At 45.7% G+C, this 20,658-nt stretch overlaps 4 protein-coding genes across 4 annotated transcripts in view; 1 reads left to right on the forward strand and 3 right to left on the reverse strand.

The window, feature by feature from the left end:
- LOC128296971 (uncharacterized) overlaps positions 1-12,009 on the forward strand; it is a 47,614-nt gene extending 35,605 nt beyond the window's left edge. The window contains exons 2-5 of the mRNA XM_053032511.1: positions 2,301-2,381; positions 2,600-2,661; positions 11,412-11,641; positions 11,726-12,009. Of these exons, the coding sequence (XP_052888471.1) occupies positions 2,301-2,381; positions 2,600-2,661; positions 11,412-11,641; positions 11,726-12,009 (657 nt within the window). The remainder of the gene's footprint in view (positions 1-2,300; positions 2,382-2,599; positions 2,662-11,411; positions 11,642-11,725) is intronic.
- LOC128296969 (elongation factor-like GTPase 1) lies at positions 1,135-20,502 on the reverse strand. Its single transcript, XM_053032509.1, has 3 exons — positions 18,024-20,502; positions 17,846-17,959; positions 1,135-1,893 (listed from the first exon to the last, which is right to left on the reverse strand). The coding sequence occupies exons 1-3, from the start codon at positions 20,500-20,502 to the stop codon at positions 1,520-1,522; spliced, it is 2,967 nt and encodes a 988-aa protein (XP_052888469.1). The 3' UTR covers positions 1,135-1,519.
- On the reverse strand, positions 9,348-10,016 carry LOC128296972 (uncharacterized). Its single transcript, XM_053032512.1, has 2 exons — positions 9,920-10,016; positions 9,348-9,835 (listed from the first exon to the last, which is right to left on the reverse strand). The coding sequence occupies exons 1-2, from the start codon at positions 10,014-10,016 to the stop codon at positions 9,348-9,350; spliced, it is 585 nt and encodes a 194-aa protein (XP_052888472.1).
- LOC128296970 (pre-rRNA 2'-O-ribose RNA methyltransferase FTSJ3) lies at positions 14,686-17,619 on the reverse strand. The gene is made up of 2 exons (XM_053032510.1): positions 15,133-17,619; positions 14,686-15,055 (listed from the first exon to the last, which is right to left on the reverse strand). The coding sequence occupies exons 1-2, from the start codon at positions 17,484-17,486 to the stop codon at positions 14,794-14,796; spliced, it is 2,616 nt and encodes an 871-aa protein (XP_052888470.1). The 5' UTR covers positions 17,487-17,619; the 3' UTR covers positions 14,686-14,793.
- Positions 20,503-20,658: the final 156 nt, after the last annotated feature.

The following is a 20,658-nucleotide window of genomic DNA, read 5'->3' on the forward strand; positions in this document are numbered from 1 at the left end:
ACCACAAATAAACCTTCCGCAAATGCGGACGAGGATGAAACGCGACCACCAACACGTACGGTTCGGTGCAATCATTTGGCATTTCACTTTCTAGGTCAGCAACGCGTTAAGGATGCCGTCCCCAAAATTGAGAGTTGGTGACGGTGGTATAAAAATGCACTGAGGTTAAAGACGAACCCACTAAGTAGTGAAGGTTTGATCTATTTTATACACTTTCGTGTAACGTTTCACATTTGAAACAATTGACAACATCAATTTCGATATAGGAGAAGTGTTAAACGTGATTATTATTAACCTTTTCATGATCTCACATAAGTCGAAAACGAAAGACACAAAACAAATGTGTGATAAGTCGATAGAGATTCTAAGTTTCACATAATTGATGTCAATGCAATTTGACGCTCCTGAATGTCAGGGAAGTAGCGGTTAGTTCCGATAGAGGGCGAAAGCGTCGCGATCAATATATACTAGTGATTTCGAGCCGAAGGACCTCATTTTGATCGGATAACGACATTAAGCGGTGATAAATTTGAAGAAGGATAATGAAAACAGCGACTTGTGAAAATTGTGCCATGAAATATCGTCCGAAATCCGACAATTGGACTGCGTAGTGCTAGATCTCAACAATTCATTTTCATACAATACACATTTAATTACACTATTACAGTATTTGCAAATTTAAGTGGCATCTTTGGAGCCATTGCTGGAATCTAATCAAGTTGGACTAGAATGTATCCAGAACTAGAGCTAAATCACATTTCTTGGAACTTTAGCAACCATAAATTGATTTCTCTACTCAAAATGACTATTCTTCTGATATGATGGTATCAAAACAAGAATTAAAACTAAAAGAAGAAAGTTGTCTCACTTGCTTATTTATTTTTTATGAAGCAAAGAAGAGAAATTTCAACATTTATCGGATGAACATCAATACTATTAAGCAAACGAATGAAGGTATTCGATAATACCTCCTTAAACGGTGTCTGTGTCAACCGAAACATTTATTTATGTTTATGTTTAGCAACTATATTTTTAAGTGTGAATTTTTATGTTTTTCAAACAATTCGAAATGATTTTGTTGAACTTATCTACATTGCTTGAAATAATAACCAAAACAATTAAATATCGTTTGTAGATAAGCAGCTTAAATATTGAAAACCCGATCATTTAATTGCCCAATCCATCAAGATTTTCGAGTTAAAGTGGTAATGTAAATGAATTTTTTTATGAGGTGAACTGGACTGTGTGGAGGTAAATGTAGATTCCTTCCCACTTGTCGGATGTTGTTCAAAACGAATTTGATTCTGAATTTGAGCTTTCTTGTTTTGTTCTTGTAGAAAAGCTAACGAAATCGAGAAAGGTGGACATCTACCTTTCCGTATTCCAGTTCATTTTGGAAAAAATATAAATATAGATTAAATTTTACCACTTGAACGCAAAAACCCCGGTAATACGTCCATAAACATCATATAGTCAAGATAAGTACCTTGCGATAACTTCCTTTTGTGGCCCTTCTTAATTACTTATTCTTCGATAGTGTACGCTGCTTCTCGGCAAATTCGACCAGCTTCCTTTCCACCGCCAAACCTTTACGTTCGCGTATCGCATCCATGTACACGCGGGCCACATTCGTAAAGTCCGCCTTCTCGCCGTACTGCAGATACTCCTCCTCCGTCGACGGTACCCAGTGCGGATCGATATCGACCGTTTCCCAGTGGCTGAATACGAGCTGGGGCATCGCCAAACCGGACGTTTGCTTCCGTATTTCGGTCGCAAAATTAAACGACTCAATCACCGGGATGACGGCCGTCACATCAAACTGGCCGCTGCCTTCAATCAGATCCGCCGACTGGATGCGGCCATGCCGTCGTCCAATCACCGCGTACAATTTTCCTGTTTTGATGAGATAGACAAAACAAAGGGAAGGCGTAAAAAAGCGTTATTTAATGCTGCTTATGATGATAGAAGCAAACTATAAGCTTAGCCGCAGAACCTCTTCTGCAGAAGCTTGCAAACAAACAAAATTATGTTTGCAAGCTGCGAGGGTTTCATTCTTTCTCTAGTCTCTAGAAGAACCACCGTTAACGATTGCTACTGATTCTCACACACTACGAAAGCCTACCAGACACGCTCTAAGCCCAAAAAGTAGCGTGGTACGCGAAAAGCGATCCCGAATAAATCCACCAACCGCATCCACCACCTTCTTCATCTGCGCCCCCTTTCCACCTGCTCAGATAGTAGCTCGCGATTCTGCTGAAGAATTAATCGATAAAATACCCCACCTTCCACACTCTTTACAGACTGGCCTCGCACCGACCAAGTACCATTACTATCCGCACAATCAGCATATCTACTTCCTGCCAGAATGCGCCATCCAGCAGGTAGGTTCGGTTATGGTTTATACCTTCTTTACACTGCTACCTCACTCTTCGGCATCTGCATACGCGGATGCGCACACCGTTAGAAAGCTTCTGCGCTTCGGCTGCGCGTGTTCTAATCAATATTCAATGGAGTTTTTGTGTTTTTTTTTTGTGCTCGTTTTTGGTTTTTTCCCGCACGGCTTCTACATCGCATTACGAAAACCCCGTGGCGAGAGCAGGTCTGCAATGCTGTTTACGTTCGCCTCAACTACACCCAGCCACTGTGTGCCTGCCCACCGAGGTAAGTTAACGTCTAGGTTCTGGTGTTGTTGTTTTGCCCCATCTAACAAGCAGCGAACGAAAGAGCGCTCGGTAACGAGATGAATTCTTGTTTCTTTACCAATTTTCCAACCAACATAAAAACACACACACCCGTAGCTTATTGGAACCCATTAAAATTCTTCGCAGCAAGCGTGGACCGAGCTTCGAGCAGGACGCCGTAATGCTCCTTGCGTCCAAAATCATCAATTGACATGACTGGGTAGAATGCCCCCTTTCCCGGAATTCACGATGAATTTCGTTTTCCATTCGACCAGTGATTGAACTACTTCGTCCAGCGAATGACCTCGGCGTGTGGCGAATTTGTAGATCAAGACCTTGATCCCAAACCCTTGTGCTTGAAGGCCGGATTGATCGTTAATTAATTTACCACACCCTTTGCTGTACGATTTGGGCGATTCGAGGATCTTTGTGCACGGACGAGCTGTAGAAGATCGCATTTGAAGAAGATTGCTCGGAGAGATCGTATGTCTCCGTGAAATGTTCTTCATGTACGTGAAGTAGTTCTTCAAGGCAATTGGTTTTCACTTTCCGCACCGAAAAGCCGTGACGGAGGGAAGCACCGTGTAGCAGATCGCCCATCAACTCCCACAACCCGGACCGTTCCACCACGACCGGGGACCGTTCACGGTACTTGTTGGTGGTGATGGTGCAGAAAGCAATTACCCTCATCAATCATGCTTCGAAGCATTTCCGAAGCTTCGTGGAGACTTCGGACCGTCGCCATGCGGCCACCAAACACCCACAGTGGGGACCGGGTTTCGTACTCGAGTTTTTGCTGGCGTTTCCTTTTCGAAACATCATCCCGGTACCCAGTGTCGGTACCGTTGAAACTCCGACCCCACCCTCTGAAGCACCCCCGTAGCACTCATTATGCTTTGTGCAAGCTAAACAAGCTGCTAAACATGATGTATGACAGGCGCGCATCAGCGCTGAACTTCCCTTTTATGCTGGAACGTTTCTCATACGCGCAAAAAAAAAAACACCGCCCTTCCGAAAGGGAGGGGGGGGGGGTGGAAACAACAGAGAGTAGTGAAAGATTAAAAAAACACCCGCCACTGACAACAAAGCGAAGAGGCCCTTGGGTACAGTTATGGCGTTTATTGAATTTCTTGTCTTCACGTGCAAATGGAGGGAACCGTATCATGTCTGGCAGACCGGAGCTTTGTTACGGCCCCCTTCTCCACAACCGACGATTCCATAAATCTTACCACACACTCACACACACGCGGTAATCGAATTAGTGTCCGGACAGGTTTATCGCAGGTCGAACCGATCCGGTTAATAGTTGCCTCAAATTTCAATGAACCTTGGCGCTGCAACAAACAAGCGCGCGTGCTATTTTATCGACTCTGATCGATTACAAACCTGCGCATGGGCAGAGGTATTGGACATTTGTAATGTATGCGCCATTCCCCAGATAACATTTGGGGCGAGGGGGTGAACACTAAATTGTAACTGGCACTGTAATGCACGATCGAGTATGAAATATGTCTCCCCTGCAATGCTCTTATGTAAATGATCTACGCTCATGGGAATGCTCATAACTTTACTAGTACAAGATCCATTACCAGCTTGCATATGCTGTAAGCGATCGTTTTAGTAATAAATCTGTAACGATGACCCTCTTATTGCCCTCCACAGTCTCTTTCTCTCTTGCAAGCCCTAGACCGGTGGAACCATTTTATTGTGATGTTTCTAATGTTTATTAGCATTACATGTCCGCAGCGGAATATCCCACTAGGTGCGCACGACAATGGACGAAGCATTCTGCCAATGTTCCCCACCGCGCGGTGTATCCCAACGGGTCACGTATTTAATTAAATCACCAGGAAACACGACCAACCAGAGCGCAGGAACAGCACAGCACTGGAATGCACTTGAGAAACACTTCGCTTTCGGGTGGCCACACAACCCCACTGAGGTTTAGGTTACAATACGATCACCTATACCTTCCTTCTGTTGCGCTTCGTTGCAGCGGGGAATGTTAAATTTCCCATTCACCTCATTGGAAAATTGTCATTCTACGCCACAGAATTCCGTTAAAATCTATATTTCAGAATACAACCCCGGCCCCGGGTAGTTCCTGCAGCACACTTAACCTACTGCCGGCTCCTCTGGCGTGTAATGAAAGCGGACCCCTGCCAGGTTCAATTACACCGAAACTACACGGTCCGCGTGTGCAAAGGAACACAACGGCCACCAAGCCGTACGATAATGTTTATGTAATATGCAATATGTTTGCTGCCAGATCCCCCCGCCGGCTTTGTGATCGCGAGACATCTTCACGACCAAGCGGGACCAAGGTTTAAAGTCCGCGCGCGCGCGGATAAGAACACGATCGTACATGGCACAACAAGACGCTCTCTGTAGCCCGGGGCACACACTACGAACACGGGTAGCAGCCTCATTGCCCACCAGGGTGATTTAGATTCGATGGCGTTCTCCCGAACAGTGGAAACGCTTGCCACAAAACCAAAGTGTCCGGGTTACACCATCCGCACGGATGCTCGGGCACTGTTCACATACAACCGGCAACACATCTTATTAACCATGCGCAGTGGCATTACAGCGCCCAACACGCCGTGTGGATGATGTTGCTGATCACCATCGTCCGAAGAGCTCCAGTTTTTTTAACGCTGTTGTGTTTCACCACGCTAATCCGATTGTGTAAATATATGCTCGCGTATTAGCATATCGGGATGTTAGTGAGTGAGCGAATCTTCCGGACGTTCCTGCACCGTCCACCGACCGGCCCAAGATTGGTCAGTTTGGGCCCGTGTGCAGTGATACATCAACGTTTTGCCGAAGTTTTTGTTAGTGGCTCCGAACCAAACAGGGCAACGTTTCACGCTGCATGCCCGAGACCCCCAAGGGCTGATGGTTTAGTGTGGCGCCCTGAAAACGGTACAAGCTACCAATTAAATTTCATCAGCACCTTCCACACAGATAGTAATGCAACATGCAAAAATGCCTCCGATAATGTACGACAGATAGCACACCTATTTTAATGCCATGTTTATGCATACACCTCCCCCCTTTCGATCGATCGCTTGACGATGCCATTGACTCATTAAAATAAATCGCACGAGTTTGATCGCACTAATCCATCGCATGAAAGCAGTCAATGCACCACGGATCGTTGGCAGAAATTATAATTTACACATTAATTAAACAACCCTCACACAAATGCAGCGTACGAAAATGGCAAATGGGCTATTTGCCCTGGTGAAAAGATTCATTTAACCCTGTGTCTAGCGGACTTTCTAGGGTCTAGGGTAAAACATCATAAAAATCAATCGCTCCTTACCGTCGCATACAAAGCAAAAGCGTATTTGTCCAGCGAATGCACACAAATGCCAACTTCGCTTACACAACATCAATCATCCGATGCGCATGCACTGTGTGCATATTCGTTGCAACAGATGACGAATCTGCCCCATTGCGATCGTGACTAATTTCCCAACTATCGTACCTCGCATGCCGTTACCCGCAATCCAACCTTTGGCCATCAATTTCCCGATTGATTCCCGGCACCGAGGGGCTATTCGCACCGAGGCGGGAAATGAATGCACCACCATCGATCAATGCAAACGGTCCGGTGTATGATCGGCAATTATTCGCCACATGCCCAGCCGCTCACCCTGGGAAACGTCATCCGAAGGGGGCGCAAAACCCATGCCGCGAACCATCGGGCGGTATCTTAATGGTTGCGCTAAAATAATAATCAGTGAAAACAAATTCCTCGGGGCGAGCCGATACTTTCTCTCCCGCGAGGGGGGTGTGACCTCCAGCAGGGTGAATATAAGAGTGCTCCCACAGGGTATTTGTTAGCTTGACTACTCTAATGATTTGGAGGCTGAGCATCTTAATAATTAAACTTACCACCTCAGGTGGATAGTTTATCGAGAGCAAACGAAGCTTTGTTACAAAAGGTAAAACGAATATCAACTGACACATTTCACTATTCAGATTCAAAAGCACGTTACCAGTTTATTAGGCAAAAATATTCTAATGTGGATCCCCTAACGTTTAAAGATACACAACAACCCATAACAGTCGATTATACAAGTCGCTCTCAGGAACTCTGAATTTAGCAGATTTCAACGTCAAGATTTTGATGACTTGGAAGAATTGAAAGGATTGAATTTAAGATCAACTTTATCCAGGAATGCTTCACAGGTTGGGCTTAAGAGTAGTTGCAAATAACGATCCCAATTTTGCCACAAACCCCTTCTTCATCGACGAGGTCTGGATTGCTGGATGTTTAAATATAAGAATTTTCATAGAATTTCGGATAGGCAAGCAAAATCGCTTTCGTCCACTCTTATATTTAATGAAACCGCCAAGGTCATTAGCGGTACCGGAAAGCGGTGAAGATGATGATGATTACCGACTATTTTTGGTCCAAACAGGAAGATATCAATGTGAGCAATAAGTTATTCCAACTGGCTTTGTGTACAATGAATCAGAATGAATGAATGATTTAAATCTTTCTAGAGAGTGACTTAATTCAAACTCTTCAAGAAGAGTAGTTAAAATAATTTTATGATTTAACTCAATCAAAGGGAATTAAAATATTTAAAATCATTCTGATCTACCTTCAACTCATGAGTTAAATCATGAGTAAACTCATGTGTGAGTCGTGAAGAATTAAATCCTGAGTTAACTCACATGAGTATGAGTGAATTTCTCCATCCTTTACCTTTAATTGTTGAAATCTTTATGAGTGAGTCAAAGAGATAAATCTTTATCCTAAGATTTTGACTCAGATTTAAAACCTTCAAATGATTTCAATTTACCATCTATAATTCCAACCAGACAGTACACAAAATGCCACATAATATACGAATCAATATACAGCCCGAGCAACATCTGGACTATCTATGAAAGAGTTTTGTAAACGCGTAGATCTCTCATCTCAAAGTCAACAAATCTCAAAACAACGATTAAGCCCGACTTATGCTCCAGAGTCATGTAGATTCGGGATAAACTTTCGGGGCCATAGTGATCGATTTGATCGATGTCATGTTCCATACATTAAGATCAGGTTTAAACATTTGTAAATTATAACAAACGTTTGATGGAAACCCCTGTACAATCCGGTTTACCATCTCAAAGCTGCCATTACATTGTTTGGTAGCACCATATTGTTTAATTTAAACTTGCTATACAACAACAAAAAATGCACATCACAATTACCTTACACCGGGGTCCGGAAATCATAATTATCAATCTTTCTTATCGTTTTAATCCGAAAATTTCACATCACATTGCGTTGGGGGCTTTTGTGGTGCGAAAGATCTATTTAATACGCCACTGCACCAGTGCCTCCACCTCCAACCTTTTTTCCACCGGCAGCAGAGCTTGAGCACACCTTCCCAGCTTTCCCAACACTTCAAATTGTTTGATTTCCTTGTGTAGTGTGTGTTTGGGTTTTATTATTTTCGTTATTCGATTTGTTGCGATCACTCACTCATCTTCGCCCAATTTTCCCCCCCTCCGCGTACAAACAATCCTATCGCTCCGATCTTGATTCGTGAGATTCGAAATTCATAATCGAATCGAATTGCACCGTGAATGCTATTAGTTTAGCACCGGCACAGTGCACAGCAGCAGGCGTATGCAAAAATTTCTCCCTCGAACATTTTGTGCTCCGGAAAATTGGGTTTTGAACAATGGAAAATGCGTCCAGCCATCTCGCAAACTTTGCCACCACCATGGCTTTAATGCCACTTGTGTGCGTGTGGGTGTGTGTGTGTGTTTATTGTGGAAAATTGGTTACAATCGCCTGCGTCCCGTAGCCAACCAGGTTACTGGGCCTACACCGCCGTTCGGGGGAAAACCCGAATCGCCTCTTCCGGCCGATACAAGCAAGGGGTGATGAAATTTTCCTCCAGCGCTAACTTGGCAGGGTGGTGATCGTATGGAACAACGAAAAAAAAACCACCCACAAAATGGTACACACCTGTTCGACGGAACACAACGCTGGTGATTACGATTCCGTGGAGCATTGAAGCTGGGGGTGCCGTGTGCCGTGGCGCAACGATCGGATTCAATGACCGGAAGTAAGTGTTCGATTGGCCGAATCCGGATTCCGGTGACCTGGAATCCAGTGCACGGGGCGCATCATTTTCATCATCGATCACCGAAGCCGAAGTTAATGAACATTACTACAGGGCCGATCGATGGAGTACGCCACACGCACGATGGAAAGCGGTCGATTAATAATTGGCTCAAAATGTACACGGGACCCTTGGGCGGAGGGGTTCGGTACACTCATAGAAGTAGCCAGAGGATCACTTACCCACATGATCTGATGGTAAGCACAGTGATCAAATGGAGAAATGCTTTCGATTCAAATGTGCACCGTATGGACAGCACAGATGGACTTACAAGAAGCTTTCTAATTCACTAACAAACGATAACCACACTTCTTCTGGACGTAACGGCCTACTTTGTTCTTAGTAGGTAAAATAAACGTAATACAACCAAACCGTTCAAACTCTCTCTAAGCTTGTTTGATAAGTTTTATTTAAATTGATTCTCATCGCCCAAATTGATAGCGTACCTTTCGCTCTGCGAAAAGAGATATCCTGCGATACACCATGTCATCCTCAGTATGCGCTACTTTATCAGCTACAACTATTAGTATCCTAGCACCTTTCTGATTGCCCAACCCACCACCATCGTCAGCATGATACAGTCCACCAGCACGGCATTTCTACTGGCGGCAGCCGAATTAGAGCTGCGCTTCATCCCGGTCACGGCACCGTTTGGTGGACCGTGCGGGTTGTAAACGGCAGTGTGTGGAACCGGTACCCGGCCCGGTACGCCCATCACATTGGACGTGGTTGTAAGGCATTTGCTGGCCGCTCGCCAACCCTCACAGATCTTGGTGTTAGTGTAGGTGCACCCCATCTGATAGTGCCACATCAGCCCAACGGTGTAGTTCACCTGGAAGCACTGGAACATTGGTACACCCTGGTACGTAACGTTTCGCAGTGTCGGGTTTGCAGTGGTCAGATAAAGATGGGTGGTGTTCACCAGCGGTACCGTGCACGGTGCGGACGGACTGCGCAGACAGGCCTCGTAATCTCCGGTCGATTGACAGATTTTACAGTTCAGTGCCAACGCTGCAAACGGAACAGATACGCAACGTGTAGTCAGAGAACAAGCAAACGCACACACACACACCACCCTCTCATTCAACTACATACCACTGCCAACGAGACACACTGCAACGAGCAGCGACACAATAAGGCGCCCAGCATCCGAGGACACCGAGCGTTGGAGCACCTGTTGCTTCGAAGACATTTGCCGAAAAACTGAAACTATCGCTAACGACGCGTTGGGCAAGGTGTATTTAAAATTTCCTCTGCCGGTACAACCTCATGTTACCAATACTGTGATGCATGCCGGTTGTTTGCACAGTCGGTTTCGGTTTTGGAAGAAAGAATGTCAACAGGGAAATGGGAGCCATGAATCATTGCTGAACGTAGTTTGCCGATAGGTGACACATGTATATTAACACGACGTACGCTGTTCTTAGGGAAAATGGTTCTAAGATATTATGTGATTAACTCTTACCAAGGTTAGAACATACCTGAGATAAACACACAGGTACAGCTTGAAAAGAATTCCGAAATGGTGGCTACCGTAACTTAAAAACTCTGCCAGAGACGTCGTCTAAATGAAATCAACTCCAAACACTGTCCATTGTGATTGAATTGGAGTTGGATCCTCGAGTTAGTAGAGTTTAATGTCTTCTTAACAGATTTGTAAGAGGAGGAAAAACTCAAGAGGGACAACCTTGATTCTGGGGTCGAATCTTCGGGAACCATCTTTTATCCTGATCATGACTTATGCTAATGTCATAGATATTGGTTTTGCACCTTGCTCTGCGACTCGCCTAGTTGCAGAGCATCATGTAGATAGCAAAAGACTTCATATTGGACTTTAAAGTGGCAAAAACTATAATGAGGAACTAACAGATCCGTACCACGATGCTTTAGGAAACCTCACTGAAACTTCGTGTCCCCACGGTCTCAGCTATGACTACATAAAACTTGTAATCTTTACTACCTCTCTCATACCTCTGAAGCATGAACCTTGTCCAAAGCTGACGAAAACTTCGTAGCCGCATGCAAAAGGATAATAATCAGAAGGGTTTTTAGTAATGCAAAGTGTTCAGAAGAACGATGCAGAAGCCGGTAAGATAATGAGCACTACCACTTGTATAAATAACTCAATGTCGTATGAAGAATTAGATTCCGGTGTGCTGGGCACGTCAGTGGAATGACACCAGACGACTCATTATAAAAACAAAACTTTCAATTATGTCCTTATGGACAGAAGCGGCCTGGATGGCCTGAACTCCAATAAAGTGATGATGTTAAACAATTCAAAGCTTGGGATCATGGACGATTAAAACTATTTTTCCAAAAGTTGAAGATCGCTAGCGTAAGAACTTTAGAAAGTCTTGACCTAGAATTTCTGATCTTACCTTCCGCATGGAGGAATGGTCCAGATTTAATTAGTGACTAGTTCTGTCATATGAAGTTCCACAATGATAACTCTTGTGTCTAGCCTTATCTACTAACATACCTCACACAATCTCGCTACATCGAATTCTTCCGATTTTTCTCCCGGATCTTCAACATCCAACTAATGCTCCACAATCTGTATCGCCCCGTTTTCTTGCCAAACTAGATACCGCGATCCCTGCTCGGCTAGTTTGAACGAAGACGACAACCACACGATCAAACTCGTGGGCAATCAGCAAAAGCGAGCCATTACGCTGGCGAAGACATGCGAAAACACGAACGAGCTGCGCGATTGCCGTGCACCGAAGGACTGGTCGATTCTCGCGCTGCAAAACACTCGTACTGGCAAGTCGCACTATCTGGTTATCTGCAAATGCCCACCACACTATCGGCTCGGTAAGTTTGTGAAGCATTTATCGATTGTTCCGAAGGCGAATAAACAAAACTGAACTAAACCAAAACCTTACTCTCATTGCGCAGAGGGACCGTTGGCTCACGATCAGCCAACGTACGCCGGACTGCCCGGTATCAACGTGTACGGTATGCTGTGCGTACCACCGGAAACCTCCAGCTACTACGCCTCGAAGCCAGCCAAAACGCCCGCCAACGTGTACAACAAGTGGAAGATCCCATCGCGACAGCCGGTATCGTCGTACCGTGCGAACTCTGCCGCCATCAATGCTGCCGTTGACAACGAGACCGAATCCGTCTCCCGGACGTACCAGAGCCCCACGGCTGCGGCAGCACTGGCCAACGAAGCTTAAAGCCGTTTTCCACCGACTGCTACATCGTGGGCATGTGGTGCTTGGCCTTTACAGGGTAGCGAAGCAGTTCTACACGAGTGTTGAGACAAGCCCGCTCACCCAAGCCAGATGGAAATGGGCTCGCATCTCCTTGCAGTGTCCTACACGCGTATAACTTAATCATCCTCATCTCCATTTCGATCATTCACTTTCCTTTAGTTTGTACCTCCGAGACACCTCTCATTCCCATCGAACTCGAATGCTATTTTCCATTATTTATTTGTCGATAGTTAATTATATTCGTATGCAAGAGAGACCTGGCGCCAGGTCAGTAGTCGTACGTAGCAAGTCGTAACTATCCGTTTTAATCAATGCAACCACACCATACGGACAGCAACTGCACACCCATATTACACACGCCCATCATTCAATTACACCGCCAGTAATCGAACGGTAGCTGCTAGCACAAACGAAAAAAAAAACGGTTCCGCGATCGCGATCGTACGAACGAGCAGACGAACGGTCACCATCTTGCAATCGTTTTAAGCTATGGTCCGGGTTTACGGTAAAGCACAGGACGGGGGCTTAGGCAACTGCGCGTCAACACAGAGCACCACACAACTGATCCGATCTGTGCCGATATCTCTTTCTTTTCATCGCTACTGCGCCAAACGGTCAAGGAGTTTGGGGAACAGAATTTTAACCGAACGAAAAAGATGTTAATATGCGGCTACACACTCTACGGGGGTGTAGCTTTTACAACGTTACGCACCACACTACGATAACCAATCGATGGCCACCAGTGATGGAAAGAACGAGATCGACGGTAGATGCCGGCGGAACAGTAAGTGGGTGGCTCTTGAACTGTGTTGCCACCCATTTCTATCCCAAACTTGCCTATTTATTAATATTCTACTATTTATTTGTTTTTAATCTTATGATACAATCAAGAGAATGAACCAACCAACGAACGCACTTGCGCGAAAAGGGGCTAAATTGGTTTTGGAGCTGGCGTGCGTGCCTACAGAGGCCGCCAGCCATGGTGTTCGTGCACTTGGAATGTGGTGCCGGAGAAAAGATTTTTTTTAACGAATCGATTTTTGTTTTATGGTAGTATTTTTGCTATTTATACATACTACGGCAGGCCCCCGGTAAGGTATATGCCTAGCAGGACGATTGATGGAAGATTGGTCGCGTTCTTTTTGTAAATAGTATTCAAAAACATTACCACGCACGGCTATCCGCAATTAGGGGGAGCGCATTGTTGATGTAAGCATATTAACATTAAACGCATGCTACTGTGAGCAACTGAAACGGGGTCGTATCGACATCGAAGCGTTTAACGTAAACGTGACGACGAAGGAAAGATTTTACAGACACTTTTCTACCACTAATGTTTATGCAACGAACGACACGGACCGAGGGAAATTAAAACAAATAATTTAACTAGCGAAAGCGAAAAAACAAAACCCCTACACACTATTTAATTACAATGCCTAGATGCGTAAGACTAACGTAAAATTAGTAACAATATTATTAATAAAAAGCGATATACGAAAAACAAAACAACCGAAAGCTCCACGTTGCTAATGAAAAATGGTAAACACACATCCCTAATGAGGAAAACACGTTCAACGTTTGTAATGTCTCGCATGGCAAATTAGAAAGAAACAACCACAACGATTGTTTCTATGCTTTTACCTGAGAAACCGGAGTGTCAATACCAAACAACAAATTCTCTTGTTGATGTAACATCGCACACGTTGGCCGCAGTACGAACGATCGCATCAACTAGGGCGCGTAGTCTCGCGAAGGAAGGTTGCTGCGTTAGTTCAAATTCACAACCATGATGTTGCGTAATTGGAGTCCGCTCATCTACGTGCTGTTGCCACTGATCGGCATATTCACCAACGAAGGTACTTATGTCATTAGAGTCCTATTTTATCTTACCTAGAGTCCTATTTTATCCTATTTTATCCCACTCGTCTCCCAGCTGATGCAGTAAGCTGCAGATTCTGTCAATCGATCAACAACTACAACAAGTGCCTTAACTCTGCCGGGGTAGTCGAATGTAACAATGCAATGGTTAACATGACCCATCTTTTGCTAAACCCACACAATCCATCGCTTGGGAAGGTGCCTGCGGCAAGACAGTACCAGTGCTTCCAGGTGAACTACACTACCGACGGTATTTGGAACTATCACATGGGTTGTTCCTATGCAGGCAGTCACATATGTGAAGGCTGGAAGGTATTGAGCCAGTGTATAGTTACAAACGGCATTGAGGGACAGTTGTCGACCGGCAAACCAACACCCCGATCGGCACCGTCATCCGTTGCACCGAATGGTGGATCGAAAAGCTTTGGCGGAAAAGCTTCGACACAGGCAACAAAACATTCCCAATCAGGATATTCTACCACTGTCGTGAGCATAGTGGTACAATCGAACAGTTCGTCCATGCATTCTACCTTGTCACCCAAGATCACACCTCACACCAAGGATTCTAACGTACGCACACCCTCGAAGGCAAGCATGTTCTCATTACAACTGGAAGCTTTGGCAATATTCTGGATCGTAATTCTAATCTGGAGGCACTGATTATCTCCGGTACTAGTAATGTACACAACTCGAGGAAACAATAAATTCGACTGAACATGAACTAAAGCTGTAATTAACTGTTGACTAAGAAACATATAAAACTAAGGGCTAATTATTGTGGATTTATTTAACATTTATATTTCTGTGAAGTGAATTGCTCGCTTTGTGCAATAATTCTTCATAACCGCCATACCAACCCTACACACATCACTTCTTTCGACCTACGCCAACTTTTGCCTTTCCCTTCGCCATTCCTTTGCCCTTGCCTTTACCAGCACCCTTGCCAAACTTCTTGGAACGTTTGTCTTTCGCCATTTCGCCCCGTCGATCCTTCTTCATGCGGGGATCGACCACCTTAAACCGGCCTTCCACACCCTTCGGACGGCGCACCTTCTTGCCGCTAACGCCCGTCTTCTTCGCCACGACGTACGTCACATCCTTCTTCTTTGCGTCCGCCTTTTTGTAGAGCCTTGAAAGAAACGCATCGAAGTGGTTAGTAACTGTGAAGCTCTAAATAAAAGTAACACTACATCTTCGGCTACTTACTTCTTCAGCAGACGAACCTTCTCCTGGTTCGTGTTGTCCACATTCTCCATGATCATTTCCGCCTTTTTCTTGATCTTCTCCAAACGCTTCGTCGCATGTCGCTTCTTGCGCGCCTTCGCTTCCATTACCTTCTTGATCGTGCGTACGTTAAACTCATCCTTCGATTTGCGGTACTGGTCAACCACCTCCTCCGGTACGGGCAGTTGCCGTTTCATCGTATTCAGCTCATCTTCCACGAACCAATCCGGCAGATTGGCATCATTGAACATGTAGCGATTGAACGCGGAATCAATGATATCACGGCGCATCTTCTTTCCCGTGATTAGCATCTGTCCCAGCGCAAGCTCCTCTTCGCTTAGTTTGACCTTTTTCTGCTTGCGCACCTTCTCCGAGGAAACAATCTCAAATCCACCGTCCTTGTCGCCGACCGTTTCCACCATCTTGTGTACCATTGTGCCCACCTTTGCCGCCAGTGGATCTTCTTCCTCATCCGAAGAGCTGCTCGTATCGTTATCACTCGACTGACCATCTGTCTTGTCCAAGTCATGCTTTGCCCGGCGGCGTGCCTTTTTGCCAAGTGGTTCCTTACTTTTTTCGTCCTTTTCCGCTCCGAGTACCTTCACGCCGGACTTCTTGTACGCCTCGATTAACTTGTCCAAATCGTAATCCACCTCTTCATCGTTCGTTTCAAAGTTATGCTTTTTGAAAGCTTCCTGCTCGTACCACAGCTGTGCCCGTTGCACTCGCTTGTCCGTTTTGTTACGATAGTCCAAATCGGTTATCAACGGATTGCGGTCTTCATCATCCGAGGGATCCTTATTGTCTTCATCCTCCTCGAAGCTCAATTCTTCCTCATCAGAGCCCATTGCCAATCCTTTCTCGTCGAAATCCGAATCTATCTCCGAATCGCTGTCGGATGTTTTGGCAAGCAGTGCATCATCCTCAAACAGATCACCCTTCGTTTCACGATCGTACCGTACGTACCTATTGTATTTACCCTCATCGTCCGACATTTCTTCATCCTCCACTACAGTATCAGGAGGTTGATCGAGCATGCTCTCCAGCTGCTGCTTGGATCCGACGTCCTTAAGCGAGAACACTAAATCCCCACCCAGTTCAGTCGGCCCTGCGTCACCCTTGATTACCATCTTCAGACTAAGCTTTTCGTTCAGTTTCGAACGCTCCTTGTTGGTCTGCTTGCGCTTTCGCTTCGAATTACGTTCCTCCTCCTCCTGCAGGGAGGCAATTTCTTTTTCAATCTGTTTCAACTCTATAATGTCCTCATCCACATCCGTCTCATCATCATCCTTCGAACCATCCTTGCCTGCGCCTTTCTTTTTCTTGTCGTCCGGCTTTTCCTCGCTCGATTTCACAAACTCTGGGCTTAACAACTTATGCCAGCGCAGCAGTTCCTTTATATCCTTACGCCCAAGAATTTTTATGTCTTTGCAACATTCCTTCAGTTCTGTGGTCGTACGGGGATGGTTTGCAATCGCCTCATCTTTGGCTGTGAAAGTAATTTCCGTTACCCGGCTCAACAGCACCAGTGGTTTATCGTTCTGCATGTACTCCAGCGCGGTGACGATCTTCCTCACATCCGTACTGTCGTATCCTTCCACCTTCGGCTTCTTGGCCGTCTTACGCTCCAAATCTTTAAGAATGTTGCTTGACGAAATGTCCGTTGACTGAATGTCCAACTCTTCGAACACATACTTCGAATCCAAAAAGCGAGGATCAATCTTATCCGGCGCCTTAAAGTACTGACACACGACGAAAATTTCAGCCGACTCCTTACGCGATGCGGACGGTTTGGTGGCATGCACCTTGCGGAACAGCTGCTTCAGTACCCAGATCAACGCATTGTAATCCTTCGAGCGGAACACCTTTGTGATGAACCAACCGCCCGGTCGCAAGAACTGTGTCGCCAGCTTCACAGCGCTGAGCGTCAAACAGACCTGCTGGTATGCATCGTGCAGCCAGTTTTTACCAACATTCGGCGCACCATCGTTCAGCACAACGTCCACCTTCCAGGTCTTCAATTCCTTTGCCAAATCTGCCTTAGTTTTGTCGCTTGTAATATCGCCGATAAGACTGATACAGCCCGGTACATTCTTGATCGGGTGCAGATCCACACCGATCACGATGCTGGAAACCGGCATGTTTTGTTTGGCCACCTGCATCCAACCGCCCGGGGCGGCACACAGATCGAGGCATACTTGCGATTGCTGCAAAAATCCGAAGCGCCGATTCAGCTGGATTAACTTAAAGGCGGCACGCGACCTGTACCCGGACTCTTTCGCTAATTTGTAGAACTTATCGCGCCGATCCTTTCCTACTTTTCCCTTCTTTCCCATGTTTCTGAATAATATGAACTAGCTTTAGCACTACAAACGGCACTAATAATCACGAAGAACTATAATGTTATTCACTTTTAATACACGTTCTTACATTCAGGGCCGGCACGGTTTGGGAACTTTTGGTCGTCGCCGTTTGTTTCTATCGACAACAAACCATGTGCTCGTTTTGACAGCTCGGAAAAATTCATTTTGACAGCTACCCCTACTAGCGGCGAGGGGTAGGAATCTCATTGTCATTGCCATTGTTTCCATTCACAATCACAAAAACATGAATAAATTCAAAATATTTCCCTTTTGGGTGTTATAAATATTAACGATATTTTTAGCCGTAAAAGATAATGAAAATATAGACTTACCGAGTACGTCCGAGTTTACGGTTATATTGCAACTGTACATTGGATGAACCAGTCGCTGGGGTTGATTTTGGAAAGCCTTTTTGCATCCCTCCTTAACCGCTGACATAATTTGTCCTGTAAGCAGTGTGAATCGATCAACAAATGTTTCCATTTTCATTCATTTCTACAGAATACATACCCGAAAGCGGTCCATGAGAAGCAACAGACGCAAGGTCCACCCCAATCGTTACATCGACCTCCCAGCGTTCGACCACAAAGCACACACCTTGCATCGGTTCATCGCACAATGGACCGGCTAACGATGCCATTTGAAACCCGTTCAAAAATGACGACTCGTACTGAACTCGGGGATCATCCGTTTGTCGTTCGTCTGCCACATTTTCGTACCACACAGAGGTATGCTTGAAATCGGTACAATTAATCAGCAGATTCGTACCACACTTCTTCGGCCCCAAGGACCAAATACGATCGAACGGAACCGTTTCGGGTAAATGTTTTATCAGATTTGATTGAAGCTCGCCGATCGAATCCTGCAGCGCTTGTGGAAGTTTTTGTTTCGCTTCGTGTGCTCTAACGTACGCTTTCAACACCGATTCGTTAGCGTTTAACAGGTCCACCACCTCGTGTGAAATTGGAATCGCTACCAGCTTTATCGTACACTGGCGATTTGGCGTCTGCAGGGTAACGGTTTTGTCCTTCTCTCTGTCCTTCGCTATTTCTTCCTCCGGATTATCCTCCGAGGTTGGCACGAACGGTACAATTGTTTCCTTGAACGGTACGATCGGTTTCGATACGTTCAGCTCAATTTTGGCGTACGTTTCCTGAAGATCCTTTATGCACCGTTCTAGGTGTACTTCACCTAGCGTCAGTAGGACATGTTCGCCACTTTCTTGAACACGCACCTCAACACACGCATCGGCCTGATTGAGCAACTTTAGTCCACGTACAAGGTGAGGCATTTTTTGAATATCCTTCGGTTCAACGGCAACTCGCAGGATCGGTGTCGCTATTAAGGGAAGATCCACAAACGGTGGACAGAACCGGGTGTTGCTGAGTGTCGCCGTCTTCAAGACCACGTTCTGCAAACCTCCTATTCCGACTATATTGCCAGCCGGGACCGAATCAACCGGTTCTAGCTGACGTCCCATCAGGAGAAAGAGACTATCAATCTCGATCTCGACAATGTGCGGATTTAAGGCATCGCTTTCAGTGGAGTGCATCGTCCGTGGGTCATACTTAGGTCCAAGTACAAACACCCGAGATCCTTTCCTAAGTGTCCCACTGTATACTCTAGCGAATGCAAGAAATATCTCCGTTGCTCCATCGTTCTCATCACCAGCATCCGTTGCATCGTTTAACGAAAGAGCCTTCGTTAACCGTTCCAACGTGTCCTTCGATGCGGCCAGTGCTCCATGTTCGATGGGAAACATCTTTGAAACGAACACAATCAACCGTTCACTGTCCGCCGCGCAATGTATAATGTCCTGCTTTAGTGCTTGGGTTTCGGGTGGATAAGATCCGAAATCAGCCAACCTAGAACACAGCAGCTTTTCGGCCTTCAACTCACTAATACCGCATGGATTGGGAACCGAACGGCATACAGCCCCCAGCAGTGATCGTTCCATGGGCAACCACCCAGAGAGCAGATTCCGTACGGGAACTCGTCCATCAGCGTGCCGCAAATCGCGCGCATTCTGTACCACACCGCAACGTTCCGAGATGGCACGTAGTTTGGCTTCATCTCGATTTTCTACCAACGCGTAAATATTCCACAGATTGTCGAGAACTAGCTGTACGAAAAGTGGTTTGCGGCCTTTTTCGGTTGCACCGGATTCGATCGCTTTTTTACGGGGAGAATAAAAATAGTCACCCCACAGCGCATTCAACAGGGTTCCACTGTCCGTTACACCTTCCAGCTTTCCCTGGTACAGCCGGGCAAAGGTTGCCAAATCGAATGCCCATCCGTCAAGTGCCGATCCGAACAGTACGTTGCCCTGCTGGGGTGAGTAGTAAAGAAAGGAATCATCCGCTTCCTCGAGGGCGGACGTTTGATCGACTGCGGTACTAATTTGCTCCCTTGCAAAAACATCTGTCGCGAAAAGGTTTCCCACCACGGCATTGACCTGCTCCAGCACCTGCGCCAGATGATGGTACGCTTCTGCCGGTTCGAGACGCTTTTCCAGCACCAAGCGGTCGATTTTGTTCAACAACAAAATGGTGGACAGTTGCTCATTGTACGCCTGCTGCAAACATACACGGGTCTGGGGACAAACGCCCTCAACCACATCAACGACGATTATGGCTCCATCACACAGCCGAATGGCGGTCGAAACTTCGCTACTAAAATCTACGTGTCCAGGGGAATCGATCACATTTACCAAATATTCGTCGGTGGTATTGTCCCCGTTTGATTCGTTCCGAAAGTACAACGCGATACTGCTGCTTTTCATGGTAATTTGACGCTCCTGTTCATCGGGCCGGCTATCCATGTAGCGTAATTTTCCTGCTAAGCGCGTGGAAATGATGCCATTGCTTGCAATCAAACTATCGGCGAGTGTCGTCTTGCCATGATCCACGTGTGCCAGAATGCAGATGTTTCGCACCTGGCTAGCGTTCGTTTGCAACTGTATTAATTTCGATAAATCCACTCGCACCATGTTTGTCTACACTTACACTTCTATTACACTTCTATCGATACACTTCTATCACAGTTTTGTCGATTTTTCACTAGCACTGCACAGCAAAAAGACCGCTTTTATGCGGCCAACACAACAATTTACCAAACCAAAAACACCTGATTTTGACAGTTTTCC

The sequence above is a fragment of the Anopheles moucheti genome, chromosome 2 (genome assembly GCF_943734755.1).
Source record: "Anopheles moucheti chromosome 2, idAnoMoucSN_F20_07, whole genome shotgun sequence".
Classification (NCBI taxonomy): Eukaryota; Metazoa; Arthropoda; class Insecta; order Diptera; family Culicidae; genus Anopheles; species Anopheles moucheti.